Genomic DNA, 25,548 nt, shown 5'->3' with positions numbered 1-25,548 from the left:
TCTTGCTATCTAAGGGCAAAATGCAGAAGGGATAAGCTCCTACTCACATCTCAATAATATTCACGGCTCCATATTTCACTTTGATTTTATTCACTTCACATGTCTCTCCCTTTTCATCTCTTTGTCTCCCTTTCTCTCCGTTGCTGGCCTGCTTCTCTCTGCAGTCTACAGAGTGAAGTCTGAGCTAGCTGAGAAGCCTGGCCCAAGGCCTTGTTGCTTTATTTGCATTTCACCATGCTCTCTATCTGCCAGGAAAATGCCACCTGGTGGTGATAACCTCCTACTGCAGCCACCCTCTCCGTGTGTGTTTGGGTCTCTGATGTTTCTATCTTGAAAGAGTTGTGTAGGTAGTGGCGAAAGTAAGTGTAGCCCCCCTCCCTTTCTCCTCCTTCCTTCCACCTCCCTAGTGTTCCCCTTCTCTTTCCCCTTCCGGCCTTTGTGCAGCTGTATTTATTTGGGCTGGAGCAGAGCTATGTAGAGACAGTGGTCCTTAACACGCTCGGGCCCCCGGTTGACGCCTTTAAGCTGAGTAGAGATGGAGGTTGACAGGGTAATAATGCTGGTGTCAACACCACTTACAGGACAGTTATATCAGTATCAGCTCAGCGGGGGGACGTTCACACTCTGTTAGGCTGGGTTGTGAACCGTGCTGGGGGCCCCCGGCATCAGACGCATACACACACACACACACACACACACACACACACACACACACACACACACACACACACACACACACACACACACACACATACACACATACACACACACACACACACACACACACACACACACACACGCACACACACACAAATGCAGAACACTCAAGCCCCTGCTAATGAAGCAGCTTAGCAAAATGCTCACACTAATACAGTAAAAATAACATTTATACACTTGCTTGCACATTAATTCAGCATTCACCTTTTTCTTTTTTATAACTAATCTCATGTTACTTTTTAGGTTAATTTTCCAGGCTATCCAAATGTAATCAACTAAGTCAGGCACTCTTCATATCAGAGCCTTGAGTATTTCTCTCTGTGCCACGAGTACATTTGTATAAATGTGTGTTCTCATGTTTGTGTGTGTGCGGCTGTTGGTCTGCTTGTGTCTGTTTAAGTGGAATCTTTGCTCTTTGAGCCCTAGCGGTCCTTCAGGACTTTAAGCGTCTGTCCAAAAGCAAGTCTTGTCAGCATGACTCCAAATCGCAGCGTCCGTTTACACTCGATTATAAATATTAATTATGAATCAGAATTCTATTGGGGGCCTCTGTTACCGCTTTGCATAGCAAGGCTCACAGTAACCAAATGGGAAGTTTACAGGATTGCCTGCATCACAGACGCTACCATTGCCCTACTCAGTGTTTTTAGCTAAATAAAGGACATTTCAAAAATACAAAATAAAACCTACGTTTTTGTATGCACACAGAAAACAGAGATTAACACATTCTGTACATCTTTATTTGTCATTTTATACCCCTCTGAGTAAGCATTTCAGTTTACTTTAAATGCCACAATTAAAAGAGTTCACTGTTGATATGTAGAATACATTGGTTTACTTTAACCCTCATTTGGAATTGCTTTAATTTGCCATTTACCACATATGGTAATGAAGATCCGGAGATGGTGTAATTGGTAAACTTTGGTTTTTATGCTCTCACTCTTGGTATTTCCTAAAATTGATTTTTATAGGCCATTGGGTAGGCTAATTTAATATAATCTACCCCGTTTTGGGGATTCTACCTCTGGGTCTACAACCTAATAATTAGCCTAGCTTACATTGTAGCAGCTTGGGAATACCCTGGTGACTTTACAAAGCCAATATCTTTGTAAAAACGTGTCTGGAAGAACATTGAGGAACCCTTTTTTAGGAGTCCCATTCATCCCAATGCAGGGTCCAAACCCAGCGATGGGAAGCTAACAGAACAGTGTGTAGCAGTGTCACACAGGTCCACAGTAATCTGCACTGATGGAGCCAAGAGGTGATGGTGGGGTGAGGATAAGAGGATGAATGAAGAGAGGGGGGAACAACGGGAAGGAATGAAGGGGATAATGAAGGAGGGGGGTATGTATGGGCATCTAGCCAGCCACTAACCCCCCCCCCCCAAAAGAACCTCCACTCTATCACCCACGAAACCCATTCCCTGCGAGTCCATGCATACTCTGTAGACCCAAAGCCCCCTCCACTCCTTTACCACTTTCTTTTGCTCCCTTTCCTATCCTCATGCTCCCAGGCTTGTAATCCCCCTCTCCCCTCCTCTCACTGCTCCTCCCTTCATCCTTCCCCCTCACTCCTCTCCTCTCCTCCTCCCGTCGATCTCTCGCTTTTCTTTCCATCCCTCCCCTCGTCTCTCAGCATCCCTCTCTCCTGGGTCTTCTTGCCGTGGTGTGGTGCTGTTGGCAGAGCGTGGGCGCAGGCGGCACACAGACGGGAGCACAGATGGGCAGCAAGCTGCGCAGGGCGGCCAGGCACACCTGCTCTCCACACACACACACAAACACACACACACACAGACGCACACTCACAGAGCCCTACTCTGCCACCTCAACACACAGCCTGCCTGGCACAGTGGCACAGTGATGCAGGGACACAAACACAAATACACACAGACACGTGCGTACATTGATTTGTACATCCATACGTACATACAAACATTTGTGCATTAACTAATTGCCACATTAATAGTTCTAAATGTGTCTTTCTTTATATAAATTATACCCAATGTCAATCTAGATTTTGTCAGCTTCTGCTAACATTTTGATAGTTGTTATGACTCCTTAAGAGTTCCAAAACAGTAAACATTTAAAAAAAGGTCACAATCACATTTTTGGTTCTCCACATGGGGATCTGGTTAACACGTTTTGGACAAAAGCATCACACACACACATATACACACTTAACAGTAGCAATGATAAAGACTTCTTAACACTGAAACAGAAATATACCCTCATATGACACACACTTAAATAATGAAATAATTAAACTGAAAAATATATATATATATATATATAAATTAAAAAATAATGAAATAACGTCCAATAAAAGAGCTGAGTGAACATCTGTGTGGGATAGCCAGGGGGATTAGGAGGGTTTGGAACATTTTAAGCGCATTAAGGATTAAAAAAAGGTCAGAATGTTTAGCAACATACCGATAAACCTCTTAAGCGAAACCCAATTGGGAGGCTGTACCGCGTTATCCTGTGTTTTAGGGAGGAGAAGAGAGGAGAGGGGGAGAGTCGAGTTGACATTTGTTCCAACAAGGAGGGAAATCTCTGTGAACTAACAGCTTGTGCATATACATGTAGTTACACACATACATGCACACACATATGGGCACCCGCTGGTTTCATGTGGCTACATCAGCTCACTTGTTGGTTTGTATGTTTATGTTAGGAGTGTGCATGCTTGTACTGCACAGACACACAAATTACCAGACCTGTTTATGCATCTGTCGAACAGTGGTGTGCCACTTTTCAGTTTTGACCTTGACTTTTACTCTGGTTTTATCCCATGTTTGTAATCAGCAGCTCAAACATTTCAACACTGGGTGAAATGTAGTGTGTGCATTTTCGTTTGTTACTGTAGGGAACATGGTGCTTTTAGTGAGCGTTTAAATGTGTTTAATCCGGGCTCTTTTTTCAGCTGAGCTTTACGTCACTGCTTTGCTCTGCTGACTGTCTGTTCGCCATGAGGAGTGACAGATTGGCAACTCTGTCTGACCCCTGTCACCAGTTGGTCAACAGCACAGTCTAACAGGTCAGAGGGCCAAAAACTAACCCACAACCAGTGGATGGATAGTGGGTTTGATAGACAAGGGAAAACATCTGTTTCGGAACCTGGAGACCAGCAAATAATCACAAAGGAACGATTAGAGTAGTGCAGAGAATGAGTAAAAGAAGATGTGGTGGGGCTTGTGAATGATACGTTCTGTCTGTTGAGGAAAACAAGTGGAAAGTGTCACAACAAATGTTGATGAGGAGAAAGCAGCACAGATTGAACTGATGCAAAGGAAAGCCACAGAAAATATGTGTCGGATAAAGAGATGTAAAGAGATTACGAGTCGGAGAGAGCAACCACAGTGGGGGGTACAGCACTGTACAGTATGTCAAAGCCATGGTGACGGGTTACGTTGATTATGGTGAGGGTCATGATGATTTGCCCTGGAGCCTGCAGGGAAATTCTGTAATCAACCAATGACAGCAGCCGTCATGAAGCTACAGCCACAAAGAACTACCACAGTTAGTAAAGCAGACTCAAACTCACCACAGCAAGACTTCACGTATCAACTTACCATGTGCTAAAGGGCTAATGCGTTAGCAAACATGTTCCTTGCTACATTTTTTAATCTATCAGCAGGATTGGTCTGCCAACTCCTACCAAAGTGATCCCAATCTTTTCAACTCCAGCGTAACTGGATCCTACGCTCTCCTCCAGCCATTCATTTACTTTGGCTCTACATTAGAGAACAAGATATAGTTGTGCAAAATCATAGCTTTGCAAGTCTTTTATTTACTTTAAAACTCAGAATTCACTCCCTCATTTGCAGATTGTTTAGCACTTTTTTCACAGATTTTGAGTGCTAGGTAAAATGTATATTTAGTGAATTGTGTTTGAATCTCAAAATCAGACTTGAATAATATTTTACCTAGGTGCTTTGAAAAACACAATTTCTGCTTATGGCTGTGCCAAGATTTTTGCCCTAACTCTTAAATTAAGATTGACTCGTATACTGAACAATGCATGAGTCAATCTTTGGCAATCCAGTGTCAAGTGTTACTGTGGCTTTGTGTAAAACAAGGTAAAACCAGTGTAAACCACATATACGCCAAATAGGACTCAAAGAAACAAAGCTTTTCATTTTCATGGTTGAAGTGGTGATTCTTTGCAGCAATTGTTAAGTTGGTTATTAAGAGTTAATCACAGATGTATGCACATGTGCTTCTTGTGAATGTATGTACATCATCAGGTCAAACATTGTGTTTTTATCTGTTTGTTGTATTTTAATTCACTAGTGTGATGGGGCTGCAGGGTAGGCTGAAAGGTTTGAGGTTAGAGATGGGGTAGTCGGCGGTGGAGGTGGAGGGGCATCCAGCGGGGACGGCAGGAATATGATTGGGGTTGCTGAAGGGAGGGCTTTGGGGGGCTGTGGTGGGAAGATAAGGGGCTGGATGTGTGGTTAGGAGACTGGGGAGGGGGGGAAAGGGGGCTGAGGCTGCTGTTGTAGGCTGCAGCTGGTAGAACGGTGATAACCAGCGACCAGACCTCCTCCATCTTACCTCCCTCTCTCTCTGTCCTCCTGCCTTCCCCAACCAGCTCCATGATGCTCTGTTGGACTCCACAGCGGTACTGATTTTCACAAATGATGTAGTAGTACGTTGTAAGTACAGTGTTAGTTGGCTAAAGAGCCTTAGTTCAGAGAAATGGAGGCAGAACTGGAAGGAGCTCCATTATCTAGTAAGGTCATCTTCTTTTACAGTCTTGAGACTTGAGATCTTCAAGAGTGATGAAAACGTATCTCTGATTTAAAAAAAAAAACAGGAGTCGTGCTGTAAACCAATAACTTGAATCCTACTGTATTACATGCTTTTAGAGTTGACGTGGTTTGACCAGTGGAGGCCTCAGGGTGACGTTTAGTACAGCTATCAGTGTCACTGCTAATGCACATATCTGCCTGACACTCTCTTATCTACCAGGAGCCTCAGTTTTCATTCTTTGGTTTTTCACACCTCTGTAAAAGCAGAACATGTTGGGGTCATGACAGGCCAACAATACGCTAGAAGAAATTTGAAGGGCAGGATATCCAAGTGTTGGGATTTTCCAAAACGTGATATGTCCACATTGGACAACGATTGTTCTCTGTCACTTAGTAAGACATACAGTACAGTATATGATTCCAAAGTAGTATGGTAGCTATCATGGTACTGTAAGGATAGCAGTAAAAAGCGGTTCCATGGTGTTAATTACATGCTTCTCCATGGTGTCAATCTGTTCATGTAAGAAGGCCTGAACTTGTTCTGTCAACAAAGATCTGTCCCCTTTATGTTGCAGAACATTCAAAACAAAGACAACTGAGTATCAAGTGCCACAATGTCGTCTTAATCCCATTGGCTTGCATAAAATGATTGTGTAACAGTACTGAAAGTAAACTAAAATGAAATAATCGTCCGCTGCATTGGTTTGTTAGTAGACAGAAGCAATCAGACCCAAGTATGCATTCACAAGTGCAGAATATTAAAAGTGTCTTGAAGCATAGCCATTGTAGATATGTTAATAGAGTAATAAAACATGATACAAGCAGCCTTTATGAAGTCTCTTTGGCGACTTTACTTGTGGTATTTGTACCTTGAACCTCCATCTGTGATAGTACGTTCCCTTGAAGTCTTGTTAAGGGTCTGTGGCAGCAAAGCATACCCTGCAACTTACGCATACAGTATGACTATCAGTTATCTATGAAGCATACTGTACATACAGTACGATGACTGTGTATCTAGCCAATGCATGTATGGTGTTAGAAATAGAGTGTTGACAATATTGTCAAGCCCTGTGGTGAAATACTACACGACGGCAAAAAGTCCAGTGAAGTCAGGTTGTGTTTTTCAACAGCTTTTTTTGGCCATCATATATGTTTACTCTTGAGTGTGTACCTCAATGTTTGTCCACGTATGTGTGTGTGTTTGAAAGTGTGTGGGTGCGTGCGCGTCGGGGGCGCAGCCTCGTATGTTTGGAGTGAGTGCCGTCAGTTAGCTGGAATGTGGCGCTACCGCCAATGCTAAGATGGCTGCCAAGCTCTAAGATGGCTGCCAGGATTACACCCAGCCAGTGAGAGACAGTGAAGAGCGAGAGATTCTGCATGTGAAGAGAGGGGAAAAGAAGCTCTCTTTCATTTATGTGGTCTTTCTTTCTGTCTTTCTTTCATTCTCGCTCTTGTCTCTCTCTCTGTGGATAAGCAGTGATTCGTAGGCAGCGAGACAGGTCTGTTATTGTTTCTGCTCAGTAATCTGTGGCTTAGTGTGGCTGCAAGGCAAGTGCTGCTGGCAGGAGTGTGTGTGCTCTGTTATCACCTACAGCCTGCAGATAAACACCTCCTTTAGCTAGCTTGCTAGCTAGCTACATCCCAGCTAGGCCTGAATGGATGGCCAATACCACACCATAACAGTCTTGGAAATGGGGTTCAGTCTTTTCCAACAACTCAGACACGTGATCACAAATATAAAGGACATTTCTTTCTCACAGCCTGGACAAGAATGTGCTCTCTTTAGACCAACTTTTCTCATGTTACAAAACCTTATCGTGCACTGTCTTATTTCAGCCTGCAGCTCCTCCAATTCTAATTGGGGCTCTTTTTTTGCCAAGATTTGGCATGTTTGTGTCTGCACATGTAGGTGCTTAAGTGAACCAGTCATAACAGGTGTGTGTTGGTGCAGATGCGTATGTGTACTTGTATTTGTGTTGCTCTGCTGTCATTTGATCCCAAGAGGAAAAGTTTGGCCTCAACTTAAAACATACTCAGACTGGAATGGTCGGCCTTTCCAAATACTTTGTGTGTGTTTATGTATTTGTGTGCGTGTCCACGGAGGAATTGCAACATGTATTAAAGTATGAAACATAAATTAAAGAAAGAAACAGCTTGAGCGAGAGAGTTGTGTGGGTGTGTGTTCATGTGTGTGTGTATGTGCAAGGTGCTCTGTTTACGCAGACTAAATCCCTACCAGCAAGAAGGTATTAAATGGGATTAGGGTAAGGAATATGATTGCGTGGAGAGATACTAAATGGCATAGCAGCACACTATAAATCATTGCACCTCAAGTGAGGAGGGACAGAGGGAGACAGAAGGTAACATTCTTAGATACAAGACTGTCGCACAAAAAAGTGTGAATTCACACATTCACACACACTCAAGATGTATACCATAATCGTCACATACTGCAAGTTCCTCTTACTCCCTTTCAGATCTCAAATATCACACTCTTGGCAGCATGGATAATTGTACGCTTACCAGTATGTTTTTGATTCTTTTTTTTAGCATACAAACCAGATCCTAACCTTTTGTCTTTCTTTGCTCTCCCCTCCCTGTGTTTCTGTCCAGAATCCGGACAATCAGACAGCTCCAGCCAACAAGGGGACACAGACATCAAACCACCGCCCAATGGTAGGCACACACACACACACACATGCACACACACACACACACACACACACACACACACACACACACACACACACACACACACACACACACACACACACACAAACCCATGGCCAAACACTGTCAAATCAGCATACTAGAATTGATTCCATCATGCTTATCAGTCTTAACATATTCCAATTATGGATCCAATTAGCAAACACACTTGCACAGATGTTGATCCACAAACATAGTTGCAGATGGTCGCCCTCTCAAAGGGATCTGATTTTCAGGGTTTTCTTCAAATATTTTGGTTTTTTGTTTGAAACACAATCCCGTGAATTTGTAATATAGTGTTTTTTTTCTCCTAATGCTTTTTGATGATCTGATCACAACCTTTTCTGTTCAGGGCACCTGAATTTCCAGGACTGCTTCGTCACTTCAGGGGTGTGGAATGTCGCAGAGCTGGTCAGAGTGTCACAGAGTAAGTAGTAAAACTGATGCAAAGAGAGAGAGGCGACAGCAAAACAATTACAATATCCCCAGTATAATTTGAAACGGCAACCAAACAGACCCATATTGATAATATTTTTAAACTTAAGGAACCCAATACAATATGCCTTTTAAGTGTGTGAACTACTGAGACATAATGTACTATTTTTTTCATTCACCCATTCTTACTTATTCTCCTTTCCCCCCCTCTTGTTCTTTTATTTTTCTCCGTCAGCACCTGTTGCCACAGCGTCAGGTCCTAACTTCTCGCTGGCTGACCTGGACAGCAGTCCCAGCTACTACAACATCAACCCGGTGGCTTTAGGGCGACGCTCCCTCACCTCCCCTCCTTCCACTAGGTACACAGTCCTGACTGATTACACACAGACAACAGTATTCTACGAGTGTTAGGAGATGTTTCAGTCTCATGAAATACCATTGTCAATTGTAATAGCTGTCCGCCATTAGTAGGGTTTTTTGTGGGTGAAGCCACCATGTGGCAGTAGCAGTGTTACCTTGATATCTGATTCGCTGTGAAGCCAAGGGCAAACTGGGGGATGGTGTGAAATCACAGTAATATCTGCCAACAGTATATCATTTTGTATCGCAAGGATGACTTTACTGGCAAGTAAAGTACACCATTTCATTGAGGTTTCTTTATATAAATGGCATAAAGTACTACAGTGCATTCCCAGTCTTGGAATCTGTCCAGGACTGTCCTGTCCTGAACCTCTTTTACATATTTATGTACAATATGTGTGTGTGTCTCCCTTTTAGCTGCTCTCCTTTGTATGAATGTGATGGCTCTTTCCACTATTTCCTCATGTGTTTTCCTTCCTAAATTGTCTCTTTCTCTCTTCTTACCTCCGTCATCTGCTGTCACTTTAGGTCGGATGTGGAGTTGTACGCAAACCTTCCACGGAGGTAGTTATACACACTTACTAAGACACAACTTAATGAGACACGCGCACAGAACAACACACACACAAAGAGAGAGTCTTACTGTCTGGCTGTCTCTGCCTTCTAACTATTGTTTCTGTTTCCTTCTTTCTTCATTCCTAGTTTGACATTTGTTGTGCTTTGTCTATTCTGCTCCAAGACTTCAGGATATTATGTTGTTTCCACTAAGATGCCAAGCTTCTTTTCATGTTAAAGTGTTTGTTTTGTATGATTACTTTGTAATGATCAGGTCGGCAGGGTATTTACTCCTTGATCCATACATCTACCATCTTTATGTATATATCTTTTAAATCATGTTATCCTCCCCCCTCTCTTTCACAGCTCCAACAAGAGGAAGTCATTAGACGACAGTGAGCTGGAGAGCCCCACAGATGATGTTTTCTACCCCGGACGCTCGCCTGCTGCCAGCTCCTCCCAGTCCAGTGCGTGGCCCAACGACATGGATGCAGGTACTGCCCTATACCACCCTTCACCTGTCACCCACGAAACAAGCTTCATGACACTTTGTATCACTCCTGCCTGACCCACATCCCACCACCACAATAGTTCAAAGCGATGCCTTTATCTGGCTTTGTCTTTTCTTCACACTCCCTTTCACAATCACTATCAGGTCTTGTCAAGAAAACCAAAAATTCGCAATTCAATTGTTACACAGTCATCCCCTTCAGCATTTTCAATTTACACTGATTGAATAGTCTCCTTTTTGTTAAGTAAATGGGCTTAACATTTGTTTTAGCAATTTTTTGGTCACAATTGTTTCAACACAATCACTATAACACTCGAAAATTGACATCATCATGGATAAATTGTGCTTGGTGTTATGATATACATCCAAGATGCATCAAGTATGGAGCAGCAGCCTGTAGTAAGGCGTTATGCTGGTGTTGCTATTGTTTTGGCAGTAAACGCTTCCTCTGTGATTCAGCTTTGGACATTACCCTCTCTTACATCATATTCCCAACAGCCCAATAACTCAGAGAAAAAACCCTCTCAAGTCCACTTCCTCACTCCCAAATCCCAAGGCTTCTTATTTGTACTCATCCTCAACCTAAAGCCATACTCCCACATACAGTTTACCTGATGCTCAGTTTTTTATCTCTCCCCCTTTCCATCTTATATCTCTCTGTCTCTCTCTCTCTCGCTCTCTCTCTCTCTCTCTCTCTCTCTCTCTCTCTCTCTCTCTCTCTCTCTCTCTCTCTCTCTCTCTCTCTCTCTCTCTCTCTCTCTCTCTCTCTTTCATTGTTAACAATACCCTTTTCCACTTTCAGTGCAGCACCATTTGGCGAGTGTGCAGGAGAGGAAGATAAAACATGAAAACGATGGCGTGCAGTTTCCTTACCATGGTTAGAACAACATTGATTACACTCATATAATTGCTATTTATCAGCCTTTATGTAGCTCAGTCATTCCTCTGTGTATGCGTGTATTATGTACATACAATACAATGAACATAACACATTATGTACATATGTATATAAAATTATGTGTGTGTGTGTGTGTGTGTTAAAAGTTAAGTTATGTGATGTGTTTATTTTCATAATTTGAGTAAGGTTTAGCTGTATTTCATTGCTAATAATCAAAATTGAATTTTTTCCAAATGAAATTCCCTGTGCATATATTAGTAGGATTGTCGAGGATTATCCTGTTCAGGCTTAACTTTCTGTGTGAAACATGAGGTTACACTTAACTCACCTGAGCTCCCCGGCTTTATCTCTCTGATGTCATGTCAGTCCTCCAAGCGGCATCTAATTGACAGATGTCACCAGGATAACACTGACAACACCAGCCGGCACATTCACATGCTGTGCCCATTCTGCCTCACATGCACAGTGTCTCACTCAAACACCTACAGACCCCCACACACACACATTAACATCAGATACTGTACTACATACACAGAGCCCCCCCCACAAACAGGGCTTACACACTCCCTTATGTGCAGACGTTCACACATTGAAACACATTCTTATCATGCTCCCCACCCCTGCAGGTGTTCAGGTGCCTGCCTTGCCTCCATCCCTATGTCGCTCCATCCCTCCCTCGCTTCAAATCCCTCATTAAGACGCTTACCGTCTGTGGATCAGAGGTGTAAAACCCTTCCTCCTGCTCACTAGCTCTCCCTTCAACCCTCCATCCCTGTCTCCCTTCTGTCTAATTGAAAACGTGTACAGCAGGAGGGACCTTGGGGAGGGAGAAAACATGTCAGAGGAGAGAAGGAGGAGAGAGAAACTGAAAGCAGGCAAGTGGGAGGTGAGAGAGGGAAGAGAGGAGAGAAGAAGACTTTGGAGTACTCAAACGGTGATAGCTAATGAGAGAGAAGAGTTATCAGGATGAGAACTACAGGAGCCAAGAGCCCTGGTTAGGTTTGCCCCGTCTACTCTTGCTCGAGCCTCAGCGGCTGCTCTCCTGCTCCCGTTCCACTTAGCTGTAAATGTAATTAAGAGGCTGCTCATCAGAGCCACAACAGAGGCTGCTGCACGCCTTAGCGCACCAGAGCCTCACCTCACATATTTTTCCTGTCTCTCACTCTCTCTCTCCTCCTCTCTGTGTATGTGAACCACCCCTTTACTCTACAAAGTGCAACACACACAGCCGTGTACACCTCCTAATGACTTTGGCAAATAGAGGTGAGGAATTGCACGCAAATCTGGACCCTCTACCCAATTAATTTACGAAATCCAAGTGAAAAATACGGAAGCCAAAAGCTTTTGTAATTATCAGCAGTTTTTTTATTTTTTATTTTGCAAATAGTTATTTTTTTAACAGTAGCTAGTGAAAACCATGGTCCACACAAGAGGAACCAAGGGAAACAGGAGAGAAGGAGTTATGGTAGGCCACAAATGGAGCGAGTAGAGAATGTGGATTTGGTACGGTGTGTATCCGATTTTCCAAAGGATACCACCTGCCACAGGCAGAGCTCATCTGGGAATATCTGTCCAGGTGGGGAGTATGTAAACAAGCAAGCACAAACACACACACACACAAAACAAAACAAGGGGCAAAAGAAACCCCAGGAAACCTACTTACACACAGGTGTGCATCACTGTCTGTCAACAGCACCATCCACCCCAACTTGGCCAACAGAATAAACGCATCCAGTAACACACACAGACGTATGAAGACGCATCCATACATTTATATCACACAATCACGGTTACATTGAGAAATACACTTGACAGATTTGTGCACACATATCACACGGCCCACACAGATGCATACACTAGCACAGCTGAAGCATGGTCCCAGATGGTGTTTCCGTGTGTGTGTAGCCTTGGGATCTGTGAGGATGCTGGAGACATCTGCTCCACAGGGGCACGAGGAGGGGTGGGGGAGGTTAGGGGAGACAAACGAAACAACCAGGATTTTACATTAGTTCCAAATGATTGGGAAATGTTCCTGAGACACCAGAGACTTGTGGTGGTGGGGGGCTTTCTCTATGCTTTGAGTTAAATGTTACAGGCCCATAGAGGGATACGACTGGACGTACATATGTGCTTTAAATCACTGGAGAGAGGAGAATTCCCTCACTTTCCTTCACTTGTTTAAACCACTATCTCCTGTCTTTTTCAACTGTGTGTGTGTGTGTGTCTCTGTGTGCTTCTGTGTGTGCTTCAGAGGCGCATCTGGTGGCAGGCCTGTTAGTGCAAAGAGACAGAAGGGTCATCATGGGAGTGCTTGATTGGTTGCCAGTGAAATACTGAGGCTTGCCAGGAGAGGAAACAGTGCAGTTGTGGCACATCCACACACAAAAAACACACACATAAACCCAGATCAGACCATTGCATAGTCTCTGAAGCACCGAAAATACTGTCTTTCACATTCCCTTGGTGATAGTGACGGTGCCACAGCGTCCTATATATACAGATGTCAATCTTCATCTGATCTTCTCTGTGCTTCCTGGCTCTGATTTCCATACTTGAGACTCATTTTTTACTACCAAGATAAAAGTAAATCACTACCTTTCTGAAACCATGACTGTTTAATCTACAAGGCTCTGTTTTTTTAAACTTTCTTCCAAATATGTATTTTCCAACTCTCTCCCCTGCAGTGCCTTTCCTTGTTCTAGTCTCTATACAGACTGCTCTTATTTCTCTCACCAGTGTGACAGTGTCATAGCAATCACTGCTAACTATTGGTGTCAGAAGTGGGATCGGGGTTGTCTTCATGCTTGGAATCTGTCTGACAGTACAATACGCCCCCAGACTCCCGCTACAGTGGGGGGGGAGAAGAAATATATGTCTGCTAAAGACATAAATGGTTCACACATATTCACTCCCACCTGCTTGAGACTTAACTCTTTCACACAGGGAGGGAAGGTTTTACACGCCCCCACACTCCCATAGACTTTCACACGTCTCCAGCTGGAGAACTGAGGAGGAATCATATTTAATGCCTTGTTTGATGCGGAGGGGGCCACAGAAATAGACTACAAAACAACAGTCTAAAAAAAGTTTAAAAAATAATATTATCACATCACTCACTTGTTAGGAGGATTAGAGGAAAACTCAACAGAAAATCAATGTGCATGTTGTTTCATCAGTTAAATGTGGCTGTGTTGTAAGGGTCTTTGTTTTTCGTGATTGGACACGTGCTTGTGCTTCTGTGTGTGTTCAGATGTTGAGTGTGTGAGTGAGTGTGTGCGAGCGAGAGATAATAACCATATTTAACATCTTATGACATTCCAATTTCATACATGTCGTCAGAGCAACGCATTGAAAAACAAGACGCTGCTGCATTTTTCACAGGTTCTGCTTTGCTCCCTCGCTCCCTTGCTCCCTCGCATATTTTCATGTCTCCCACGTTCTTCTCGCCTCTCTCTCTCTCTCTCTCCCTCTGTCTCCTCTCTCTGTCCGTCTGCTTGTCTTTCACACTCAGCAGCTGCCGTGTCCATACTGTACAGTGTGTGCTATTTCTGAATGAAGCCTTCTTCTCGTGCATCCAGCCTGTGAGCTTCACTGAAGCCAGACCACTACTAGCTGACTGTGGCTGTACGGTGGCCATGCTCATTCTCAGAGAAAGCCTGGAGTTGGCACCTGACAGAGAGAGAGAAACTGAGAGAAAGAGATGAGACAGAAAACATACAGGGGCACAGTAAAGGTTACTATAGCGACAAGTGGGCTTTGGACCAGTACCAGATTCTCTTTTTCTCTTTTTCCCCCCTTTTCCTTTAAAGATATGCATGCCACTTTAGGATAAGAAATATTGCTTATCCCTTATTTTAGGACTATAAAGTTGGGAGTTGGGAATCTTACAGTACATCTATTAATGACGTAGAGTCCTCTGATTGGCTCATTTACTGAAGTGAATGGTCAACAGCCAAAAGGACAGGAAGCAAAGCACTGCCATCAACCAATGAAGAAATTAAAGAATCTAATCAGAAACCATGATTGTTCAAGTCCCCATCTTTTTTTTTACTCAAGCCAATTAAAGAAGCAACATTTTGTTGATTAAAACCACCTCTCTCTTTTCCTCCCTTCCCCCCTCCCCCACTTTTTTTGTTGATCCCATTTTTTTTTTCGCCAGGACTGTCCTCGCCTGGTTCACTTAAGAAGCCGGGGAAGTTTGATTTCAACGCCCTGACTTCCCAGACGAGGTCCCCCCGCATGGCGTTCACACACCACCCGCTGCCTGTGCTGGCAGGAGTGAGACCAGGTGAGAGCCCTGCCATGAACCCAACAACCCAATTCCCCTTTTATAATCTGAAACAGAGAGAGAAGGAAAGGGAGTGTCAAACGTGAACCAAGAATGCAATATTTACAAGTCAAAACAAAATGAATTCTACAATCGTGTGCGTGAATATGAAATTCCTAAACGTATAAAAAGAATCGTAAAGCCCTACATTTGCAACTGCTGAGAAGCAATATGCCCGAAGCGTTTCACCTTTTCAAAGTTACTGCTATCACCATGGCTTGGCGTGAATTTCTCTCTCTCTTTCAGCCTCTCCATCCATCCATGTTTAACCATCATCTCTAATGCCTTTGTGTTTTAATATTGTCATTGCATGGTACCATTGCTGCATTGATGCCTTTGTGACTGATTTGGCTCAAATCTTACTGCTTCATGCATCCATTGTAATGTTTATGTTCACTTTAACTCAGTTTATTCCCATGTAATGAATCTGACTGGGTGTGTTAACTTACCAAGTTCAGCTATCCGGACCCTAAATAGTTCGAAGTAAGAGTTAATGTTGCAAGAAAAGCAAGTACTCATTTATTCAGTAGACAAGATCAAAAACTTGTGAAATATCTTTTAATCGTCATAAAAGCTGCAAGACAAAGGAACATTTTGAAGACACAATTTGAAATGGAATTCAAATATTGTTTTTTTTTATATATACTGTATCTTTTTTATATCTATATAATATATATATGTGTGCATATGTGTGTATGTATGTGTTTGTGTATGTTTTACATTTAGCTGCATTTGTATTTTTCTGTTTTTAAAGGATGTGTTAGTTCAGAGTGCAGAGCAATTACATATTTGAAAGGAGTAGAAAGAAGTAACAGAGATTAAACTCACGCAGTTTCACAGATTTACAGTAGACTGTAGTGGTTGGAATTCTTTAAGTATCATCCAATGTTTCCGAGGTTTTGTTTCATGAGAGGCACTAACGCTAAGTTGTCCTCATAAGAGCTTTTCAAGCCTATAGGATAAGCGACATGGTTTCTCCATCTTTGAGAATTCCCCAAGTCTCCTGGATGTCGGGTTTGCCAACAAGACCCAGTAGGCTGGTCTCACTTTCAAAGGAATAAATATGTGCTTCTCTCTCCCCCTGGCTCCATGTATTTCTCAAAGGAATGGTTTGGTCCGCATCCAAACCAGACCTACTATGTAAAGGTCATTTGGACTCATTGCCCTCCATGTTGAAATGTATTGAATTTTACCCGCAGAGCTCCCCAAAGTATATTTAGAAAGAACAGAGCAGGCAGGATCTCGCGCCATTAAGCCATGTTGTTTATCTGCACAGAGCAGTCCTTACGCCTCTGGAAAATTTAAAAACACCACATTAAATTGTGCGTTTAAATTAATTCTTAAAATATCCTCCTCTGTTTAGTGCGTGAGTCGAAGAGGTGTGAGGGACTGGCTCAGGTTTCTTTGTTGCCTGACTAACTTCTCACAACCTCCAAACCGCGTGTGCATACTATTGGCTAAGAGGTTTGCATGTAATAGAGAGGCTCTAATGAGACAGATTTTAGAAATTGTGTATGGGTGCATTTGTGCACGTACACAGACATACACATGTGTTTATGTGTAAATGTACACTCTTGTTGAGGACTCTGTGCTAAAATGGCTGCCATCCAAATGGAATGTCCCTCGGAGGCCTTGGTTCTATAAAGAGACTGGAGGATGATGGGAGGGAGGGAAGGAGAGCGATGAAAAGAGAAATGGGGGTAGACAGAGAGGGGGAAGAAGCAGTTAGCGATCATGGACTGGAGCTGTTAGCTCGTGTTGTATAGGTCTAGTGAGTGTGGCTATTCAGGGGTAAGGACTGGATGGTTTATGTCCTGTTTTTGGCTCCGGACTGACGTGGAGAGCTGCCAGATTGACTGTTGTCTGATTATACTAGTCTGGAGAGTCCGCCATTGTAACAGTGATTACACTCACACCAATATAAGGACAAAGACACACGAAAGCTGCAACAGACAACACATGCATACAGACAGACAGACTACAATAAAACTAAGATACAGTTTTACATGCACACATAACAAGATGGGAACACCAATACACCAGAACCTAGAAAGTTTGGACAAATAGACACTTGCACACTTTGTGAGTACAGCATACACAAGAGATAGTAGGTGACAGACATAATCACAGATGCTTGTTTGCCAGGCTCCCCTCACCTAGCAGCTTGCCTCTTTAGTTTGGTGTGCCAAATTGCCAAAGCCATAGAATCTCGGCAGACAAGACAGGCAGCGAATGCTAGTGTGTGTGTGTGTGCGTGTGTGTGTGTGTGTGTGTGTGTGTGTGTGTGTGTGTGTGCGCGTGTGTGTGTGTGTTGTGTGTGTGTGTGTGTGTGTGTGTGTGTGTGTGTGTGTGTGTGTGTGTGTGTGTGTGTGTGTGTGTGTGTGGTGTGTGTGTGTGTGTGTGTGTGTGTGTGTGTGTGTGTGTGTGTGTGTGTGTGTGTGTGTGTGTGTGTGTGTTGTGTGTGTGTGGTGTGTGTGGTTGGCTGGCTGGCTGGCTGGCTGACTAATGTCTCCGAGAGGCGTTTTGTGGTCGGTCGGGAGCGGAGGGGAGATTCTCTCCCAAGTTTCAAACTGCTGGGCAGAACCGCACAGCAAGGATATGCTGCTGATTGATTACACATCACCGACAAGCAATAAAACAAAAGTGGAAAAACCCAGTGTGTGTGTGGTTCTGTAATACCACAGTGGTTAGTGTGTGTGTGTGTGTGTTTGAGAGAGAAATGAAGAGGAAGCAGAAGGCAGAAAATACTTTAACACACTTTAGCGTGTATTTGACTGCGTAACTGTGTGTGTGTGTCCTAATGCCAGGCTTACCGGAGGTACAGAGAAATCTAGTGGGCTGATTTATAAAATGAATGGGACCAGATGTTTTCCAATAGCCAGGGATAATGTCCATCTTTTGTAAGCCAGAGCAGCTTCAGTCAGTTAACCACGAGAGAATGTCACTGCTATTTTCTGTGTTATGACAATTATAGGCAGAAGCGGCAACCTGGTCTTTGATGCGAGCTGTGCCTGTGCTTAGTGAAAACATATGCATGTCTTATATACTGTCATAGGTGTGCATGTACATGTAATATCATAATGTGTTGAGTGTTATGTATGCTTAACATCTGTTGTGTGTTTTAGTAGAGAAACAATAGAATGACCTGAGCCTCATTGTATTTCCCACTTCTGGTCTCTTGTCTATCTCCTGCTCACGTTCCTCTTCCTCCTCTCCTTTCCTGTTTCCTTTCCCCTTTTCTCCTCAGGGAGTCCCCGTGCCTCAGCCTCTGCTCTGCACTTCCCCTCCTCCTCTATCATCCAGCAGTCCAGCCCGTACTTCACCCACCCCACCATACGCTACCATCACCACCAGGACCCTCTTAAGGAGTTTGTGCAGTTCGTGTGCACCGATGGCACAGGACAGCCCAGCGGTCAGGTAAGTGCTCTATGTTCAGCAAAGGGAGTTGAGGGGATAGTGGGATGGTCTGCAGTGCAAAAGTTCATTTTTTAGTCAGTTCATTTCTGTGATATTAACTGAAGAAGACAAGAAAAGCTAACAAGAAAACCTCCACATCATAAATATATACAGAATGACTTCCCCCATCATTTATCATCTTATTTGTGAGCTAGTGCAACAAGGTCATTTGATCCTACTCCGGGGAATAGATCAATCTTTATTATGTGCAGCAACATCACCAGGAAAAGGGAAAATGGTTTTCGGGCAAATCTGTCAACATGAGGAGGCAGCTAGAAGTGATTAAACAAAAGAAAAAAACTCAGCTGTGGAAAACTACGTTGGAAGCAGCCAAACCGCATTTGAGTCATGATATGTTCAACGTATCATGCAACACTTACCGCAAAAGTGAGGTAGGAGAAGATCTTGACTGTCAGTTATGTTCAGTTTTAGGAAGGAAGCAAATTTGGAAAAAGCTCATAGGGCAGGTATGGCCGTGCCAGACTGGCAGTGGATTTACTGAAGGGAACCGAAGCTGCAGACTCAAGAGAGACTGGGAGAGGATGTGTAGACACATCTAGATTAGTACTGTTTGGATAGTTAGGTATCTGTAGAAGGAAACTGAAACAGACATTTAAGACTGTATTCCAATACTCATTAAACCATTTAACAAGCCCTCTTTGACCCGTAGGGATCCTCCTTTACTCTTTAAATGCTGCAATAGGGTTAAAACTGTCACTCACTCTCACAAAAAAAAAAATGTTGTGGGCAAACCAGTAAAAAATGAGTCCAGAGGTGACCCACATGAAAACCACAGTGACATGCCCACATTCACCTGCTGAAAGTGAGAGAAAATGCGTTAACGCGTTAATAACGCGTTAACGCATTTTCTTTTTTAACGCCACTAATTATTTTAACGTGCGATTAACGCATGTGTATTTGTCCTCGGCCCGCCCTGTAGTTTCAGAGCCCAAAGGCTTGACGTTGTTGTTGTTGTTGTTGTTGTTGTTGTTGTTGTTGTTAGTTGGATGGTGGGGGATTCTAGCGAGAGATATGGATACAAAAAAAGGTGTTTTAAACAGCAAGCCAATCACACAGCTGATGCTGACAGCCTCGCTCCTGCCGCTCGCTTGCGGCAGACCACGCTTGAAAGTTTGTCGGGGAGACGCCTGGACACGTCTACGAGCAGCAAGCTTTTAACAGCGATAGCTAAATGGGTGGCTACAGCTTAACATTGTGGAGGACGAGGGGCTGCGTTAGATCATTCGGATCGCATTCAACGTATCGACTGCACATCACAGCGCATTATTTTGACCCACAGTGGGAACGTCTCATGCTTTGACTGAAGATGAAGACAGAGGAGCGGCATTTTGCCGACAACTGTAAACAGGCTTGTCTGTTTGAGCAACTGGCTCAGTGCAGAGAAGTAGACAGGGTTGGGAGAGAGTGTAAGAGAGAGAGAGAGAGGTTCCAGGTTGTTGTGTTGAGAATATTCAGGAGAATATTTGTCATTGTTCCAATGATAATAAACAAACATTTGCATAAAGCATATTTGTCCACTCATATGTTGATAAGAGTATTCAAAACTTGAAAAATATTCCTCTAAGGTACATTTAGAACAGATAAAAAATGTGCGATTAATTGCGATTAACTATGGACATCATGCGATTAATCGCGATTAAATATTTTAATCGACTGACAGCCCTAGTTTGGACACATTGTAATGAGGTTCAGGGTGCTGGTATAACTGTAAACCTCTACTGTAAACATGGCCTTCTGAGCAACTTTGAAACCACATACCAAGCACTTTTCATATCCTATTACTTATTCTCATTACTTCAACAGACACAGTATAATTCCTGAAATTGCACACACCCCTACACAGTGCACAGACACCCTTTTTTCTTTGCTGATACACCCTTCTTTTTTTAATTCTTACATAGCACTATAACTTTTCTTACGGACAGCTCCATTTCTTTTTTCCCCTTGTGTGTTGACGATGTTCATCACCTTTTCACATCTTATTTACTTCAGTATTTTTGGCCAGACTGTCTTAATATTTTTGTTTGTTTTATTTAACAATGTGTGAGTTTGTTGATCTCTCTTGTCCCTGTGTGTGTGCAGCCGTGTGTGGATTAGTTTGTGTACCTGAGAATACTGTTAGCATCTATCTATTGACAGTGTCTTACCTTTACATGAGACTGTGTGTGTGATTTATGTTGTGTGTGTGTCTGGCTCCCTGTGCACTGTATATTCTCGGGGTGTGTCATGCTCACCCTGTCTGTATGGTCCGTCTGCAGCCTAATGGAGGTGGCCAGAGCAAAATGCCGGGCTCCTTCCTGCTGCCCCCGCCACCCCCGGTGGCACGCCCTGTGCCCCTCCCCATGCCCGACTCTAAAATCATCACGCCCACTGACGGCGGACTCAGCTCACCCGCATCTCCGTGTAAGTCACCCCCACTCCTACTCCTCCACAAACCCCCATTACTGCCCCAGACTTCTCACAGAGGCCAGTCCGAACCAATGTTAGACTCCAGTAGAAGGTTAGCTGTTAGTTCGAAGCTAATTTGTCCTCCGCTTCAAGCAATACTACATCAAGTTTGTTAGATTAGAACAAATGTAGCTCTCATAGAAGTCCCAGTATTGATATGCAGTGTAGCATAGCGGGCAATTTCTTTGTAAGTGTGCAACTACTCACAAAGCACAAGTCTGGGACTCTCACAATAGCTACTGTGTAGTTTTTGTAGTCTGCTTCCACTAAGGTTGCAGTATGTTCAGTCAATCGCTCAGCAGCCCCAGGAGCTTCACTCCTATTTCATCATTTACCTTATATACTGTACGCCATTGTACTGTACTGTAATGTACTGTACTAGCAAGATCCAATTCTGTCGAGGCAGAAGCCACGCCTTTGCCAAACCAGAGATCCTCTTTCAAGCTCTTCTGTATCTCTTACTCTGAAGTTCAGTCTTCATTTCTCTCTTTGTCTTTGCAAACCACCTCATCTTCTTTCTCTTTCCTCAACATCTTTTTATTTTCTCTTTTCCTTCTCTGGTGTTCGGTTTCCTGCAAGCACCACAAGAGGCAGTGTAGTCTCTCTCCCTTCTTTTCGATGTGTTTTAGTAGTTTGGGGGGGGGGGGGCAGAGCAGGGCCCTGTGCACGTTGCCTCTGTAGACGCAAGCCTTTGATCAACGCAGACTTTGCATGTCTGTCCGTGACAGCGGCAATACAATCTACCCCCTTCTCTCATTTCTTTTTTGCCTTCTTCTTTTCTTTATTTGATATACTCTCATATCCTCCTTTCTTTGTTTCTTTGTTTCTTTGTTTCCTTTATTTCTCTCTTTTTTCTTTTTAAAGGAACAAAATTAGGGCAGTTGGCGTGGACTCCAAAAAAAACATCATGCCCCACTTTACCCACCCAATCCCCTCGCCTCTTTCACACAAATCTCACAACAATTAAAAATTGAGAACAACAAAAACATGGAAATCACAGTATAACAAGAACAACCCAATCTCTCTAAACATGAATGATAAGATCTAATCAAACCTGTCTAATTAGTGCTGTAGTGGGGGAGCGGGAGAGGAGTGTCATCAGGGAGCGGTGAGGCTTTGGTTGGTTCCACCCAGACAGGTGCGGTGCGAGAGTCGGGCCACGGGAGAGGCACACCAAGAGGGGGCACTGGACGGAGCAACCGGGGCACCTTCTCCTCCTTTTGTTTTGACTTTTTTTCTCCTCTTCCTGTCCTATCAACCTTTCCTCCCCTCCTTCCAACTCTCTGAGATGTCACTTTATTATTTATTTATATGAACATCTATATAAATAAATATCCTACTATTCGTCTCTTTTTCTCATTCCGGTGACTGTTATCACTGTATTTTTATTTTTTTTACCCCCTCTAATTTTGTCTGATTATGAAGATATCGTTAATTGAAAAAAGCACACACACACACACAAACACATGCATATGGTACACTCTCACTCATGCATCAGATTCCAGCCCTGTCACTGTCACCCCCACACATCCCCATCCTCTCGACCTGAATCAAGACAAAGTTCTACTCGGCCCCCACGTTGGAGTCCAGTGAGCACAACTGCCCTAAATTTGATCCTGTGGCATCACTGAGTGGTGTCACTTTGAATAAAAGGTGCTCCTATTAAGCTATCAAACGTAAATGGAGCATTGGTTACCACCGGGGATGAATACAGTTCCTCCATCCCTATTATTATGTCCATAGTGAGCGCTCAGTGGTTTTCTATGATTACCGAGGCTTATTCCTGAGGCCAGGGGCTGCTGAGGAGTGTCTGTAACAAACAGCACAGCCATATTTGGGGGAAATAGCTACTTTATGTTAGTGCTAATCATTTCAGACTCTACATCCCCTTGTTAACCACGGATTACATTCTTGAGTGAATGAAAATAACAACAAACCTGCCCACAAAATGAATAAATCTTCAATTTGAATAATAGGGCATCAGTATTCCTGACCCTTACTGTCTTTTCCCAGTAATTCTTTTGACAGTGAATTGTAGTCATAGTATTGATATCTTTTTTTAAACATTAAATTACGAGAGTATCAAACTCTACTATGAGCTCAGTGTGTATGTGTGTGTGTAAAAAGCATGTACACACTTCTCTCCCTGTTTATAGCATACTCCACGCCAGGCTCCACAGCTCCCAACCGGTTTGTCGGCATCGGAACACGGGACAACTTTCTGAATATTCCCCAGCAAACTCAGGTACCCCGCCAACCTCCCTCATTTAATTAACATCCACCCATCCTCCTTCCTCTCCCTCCTCCTCCCCTGTTTTATGTCCTTTTCATCCTTTTTGCTGCAAGCGTGACACTCCACGTAGATGATACATCACAGTGCTCCGTTACTGGAGGCATCTTCGGGTTTGAACGGGACAGGCATGTCATTCAGAGTGAAGGCTGTGAAACAGAGGCAGTACTCAGACAATGGCTCTGCATTTGCAACCTGCTACACACACTGATTCAGCCCATGGAGCCAGTGTTGATCAACAGTTTGTCACCACTACTCATCATAAATGTTGCCTTACTTATTTGACTAAATCATATTCTTATATTGGCAAACAAATGCAAAAACAAGGTCCTCTCTCAAGCTTTTTTTCAAAGCTTTTACCACATCACAAATCAGTGGAATGAGTTGGCTCAGTTTTGAATGGAGATAGTTCAGTGGACTCTGCAGCTGTTATACAGAGCTATTTAAGGGCTGAACGTAAACAGAATCATGTCAATTATAACTGAGCAAACTCAAACCTTAACTTAAATGGTAAAAGCTTTAGAAAAAGCTAGCAAGTGGACCTTGAGTTGTGATTGTTTTGTCAAACTATTTCCAAGATCAAGTATAAACCTTAATATGTTTGACAAAAGTTAAATTCAGCTTCCATGAAACTGTTGTGCTTGTTTGAGTTTGTATTCTACTTGCACACATTTTGCATAATTCCATTTTAATAATATAATACTTGCAGGGGAATATTATTGTGGTCAAGGGGAGGCAATTATATCACATTGACAATATACTGTTTGCGAACTTGTCTCCTACATTGACACAAAGTGTTGCCCATGTATCAAGGCCTTTAGTTTCAGTTGGGGTTTACAGTGTGTACCGCAGTAGTTTCACCCACAGAGAAGGAAAGCAGTGCCAGTTAGTTTCAGCTCCAGCCGTGTTGATTTATCTCTGCTCGGCCCCACAGTGTGTATTAGTGCAGCGTGTGAGGCCAGTAGTGAACTACATTGTGGTTTCAGCTTTGGCTGCGCTCTGCCACTGGGCTGCAGTGTCTTGGGCCTCCTCCATCACCAACACAACTTTTCTCATTAGGGGCTAACCGCACCTGCCTGCAGCCAGCTCGGCTCTCCTGTCCTCCCCACACATGGAAACAATCTGCATTCCTCTTCGGCACAGCTCTGCTCGCCCTCACCCCTCCCTCCCCTCCCCTCATGCATCAGCAGCCCACCCTCCCTCCGTTTCTCTCTCTCTCTCCTCCTGCTGCTCCCTCTTCTCTTTTTCGAGATCCCCACCTGCACCACTCTCACACAGATGTAGACCTGGCACCGAGGGGACATCCAAACACCATCCAAATGAGTGTGAGCGCGTATGCTCACACGCACATGCACTTCAACTCGGTGCCAAAACTCATGCCCCTCGTTTTCTCCCCTAAAAAACAACAGGGCTTTAACAACAGCTTACATCTGTTCCCAGCGCTTATTATCCCCTGCTTTTGCTATATCAAACATCATTGAAAAATGTCCACTTTGAACATTTCGGCTGGGTATACGGCACGCCCAGCGAGAACCTCGGCACTGATATCAACTGCTCCCAGTAAGCTGAGCCTAGTAGGTCAGTAATAACCCAGCCAGAGTGAGTAACAGAGGTGTCTGCCTATCCTGCTGTTCTCTGGCATATGGAGAGGTGCAGACGACGGCCCTGCCAACACGCCTCGCCGTCCTCTGGCCAACTAGTTGAGACAGAGAGAGAGAGAGAGAGTCTTCCCAAGGAGCAGAGAAAAGCTGGTCTGAGGAGCTCTCTGGTGGCGAGACCCTAGCCCTGCAGGAGGAGAGAGCGGGATAGGGGGACATGTAGGAAAAGAGTAGGAGGGACAGAGAGAAACGGAGGGAAAAAAGCGAGAGGGAGTTAGTTGAAGCTCGCTGCACTCCACAGTCACGTCCCGGCTGTCTGGTTGCTGCGGGCAACCAGACATGATGTCATAGGCAGTTGAACTTGGACTTGAAGGGGGGGGGTTAGCGAAAGGGGGTCACTTTCCGCTGCCAAGGATTACACTGGGAGAGCCAGGGTGAGAGAGGGAGAGGAAAAGAGAAGGGGGTTAAGG

General features: G+C 43.8%; 1 protein-coding gene across 10 annotated transcripts in view; it reads left to right on the top strand.

Moving 5' to 3' along the window:
* Window positions 1–25,548, top strand: part of LOC117481649 (nuclear factor 1 X-type-like) — a 104,869-nt gene that overhangs the window by 73,230 nt on the left and 6,091 nt on the right. For 3 of the 10 annotated variants that reach the window (XM_034129427.1, XM_034129429.1, XM_034129430.1), the window contains 10 exons: window positions 8,084–8,146; window positions 8,532–8,606; window positions 8,850–8,973; window positions 9,503–9,538; window positions 9,896–10,023; window positions 10,843–10,917; window positions 15,098–15,226; window positions 18,513–18,682; window positions 21,001–21,145; window positions 23,347–23,435. In XM_034129427.1, coding sequence (XP_033985318.1) covers window positions 8,084–8,146; window positions 8,532–8,606; window positions 8,850–8,973; window positions 9,503–9,538; window positions 9,896–10,023; window positions 10,843–10,917; window positions 15,098–15,226; window positions 18,513–18,682; window positions 21,001–21,145; window positions 23,347–23,435 — 1,034 coding nt within the window. The remainder of the gene's footprint in view (window positions 1–8,083; window positions 8,147–8,531; window positions 8,607–8,849; window positions 8,974–9,502; window positions 9,539–9,895; window positions 10,024–10,842; window positions 10,918–15,097; window positions 15,227–18,512; window positions 18,683–21,000; window positions 21,146–23,346; window positions 23,436–25,548) is intronic. The other 7 variants (XM_034129428.1, XM_034129431.1, XM_034129432.1 and 4 more) reach the window with 7 other exon arrangements.

The sequence above is a fragment of the Trematomus bernacchii genome, unplaced genomic scaffold, assembly GCF_902827165.1.
Source record: "Trematomus bernacchii unplaced genomic scaffold, fTreBer1.1, whole genome shotgun sequence".
NCBI lineage: Eukaryota > Metazoa > Chordata > Actinopteri > Perciformes > Nototheniidae > Trematomus > Trematomus bernacchii.
This window is presented reverse-complemented; position numbering and strand designations above follow the sequence as displayed.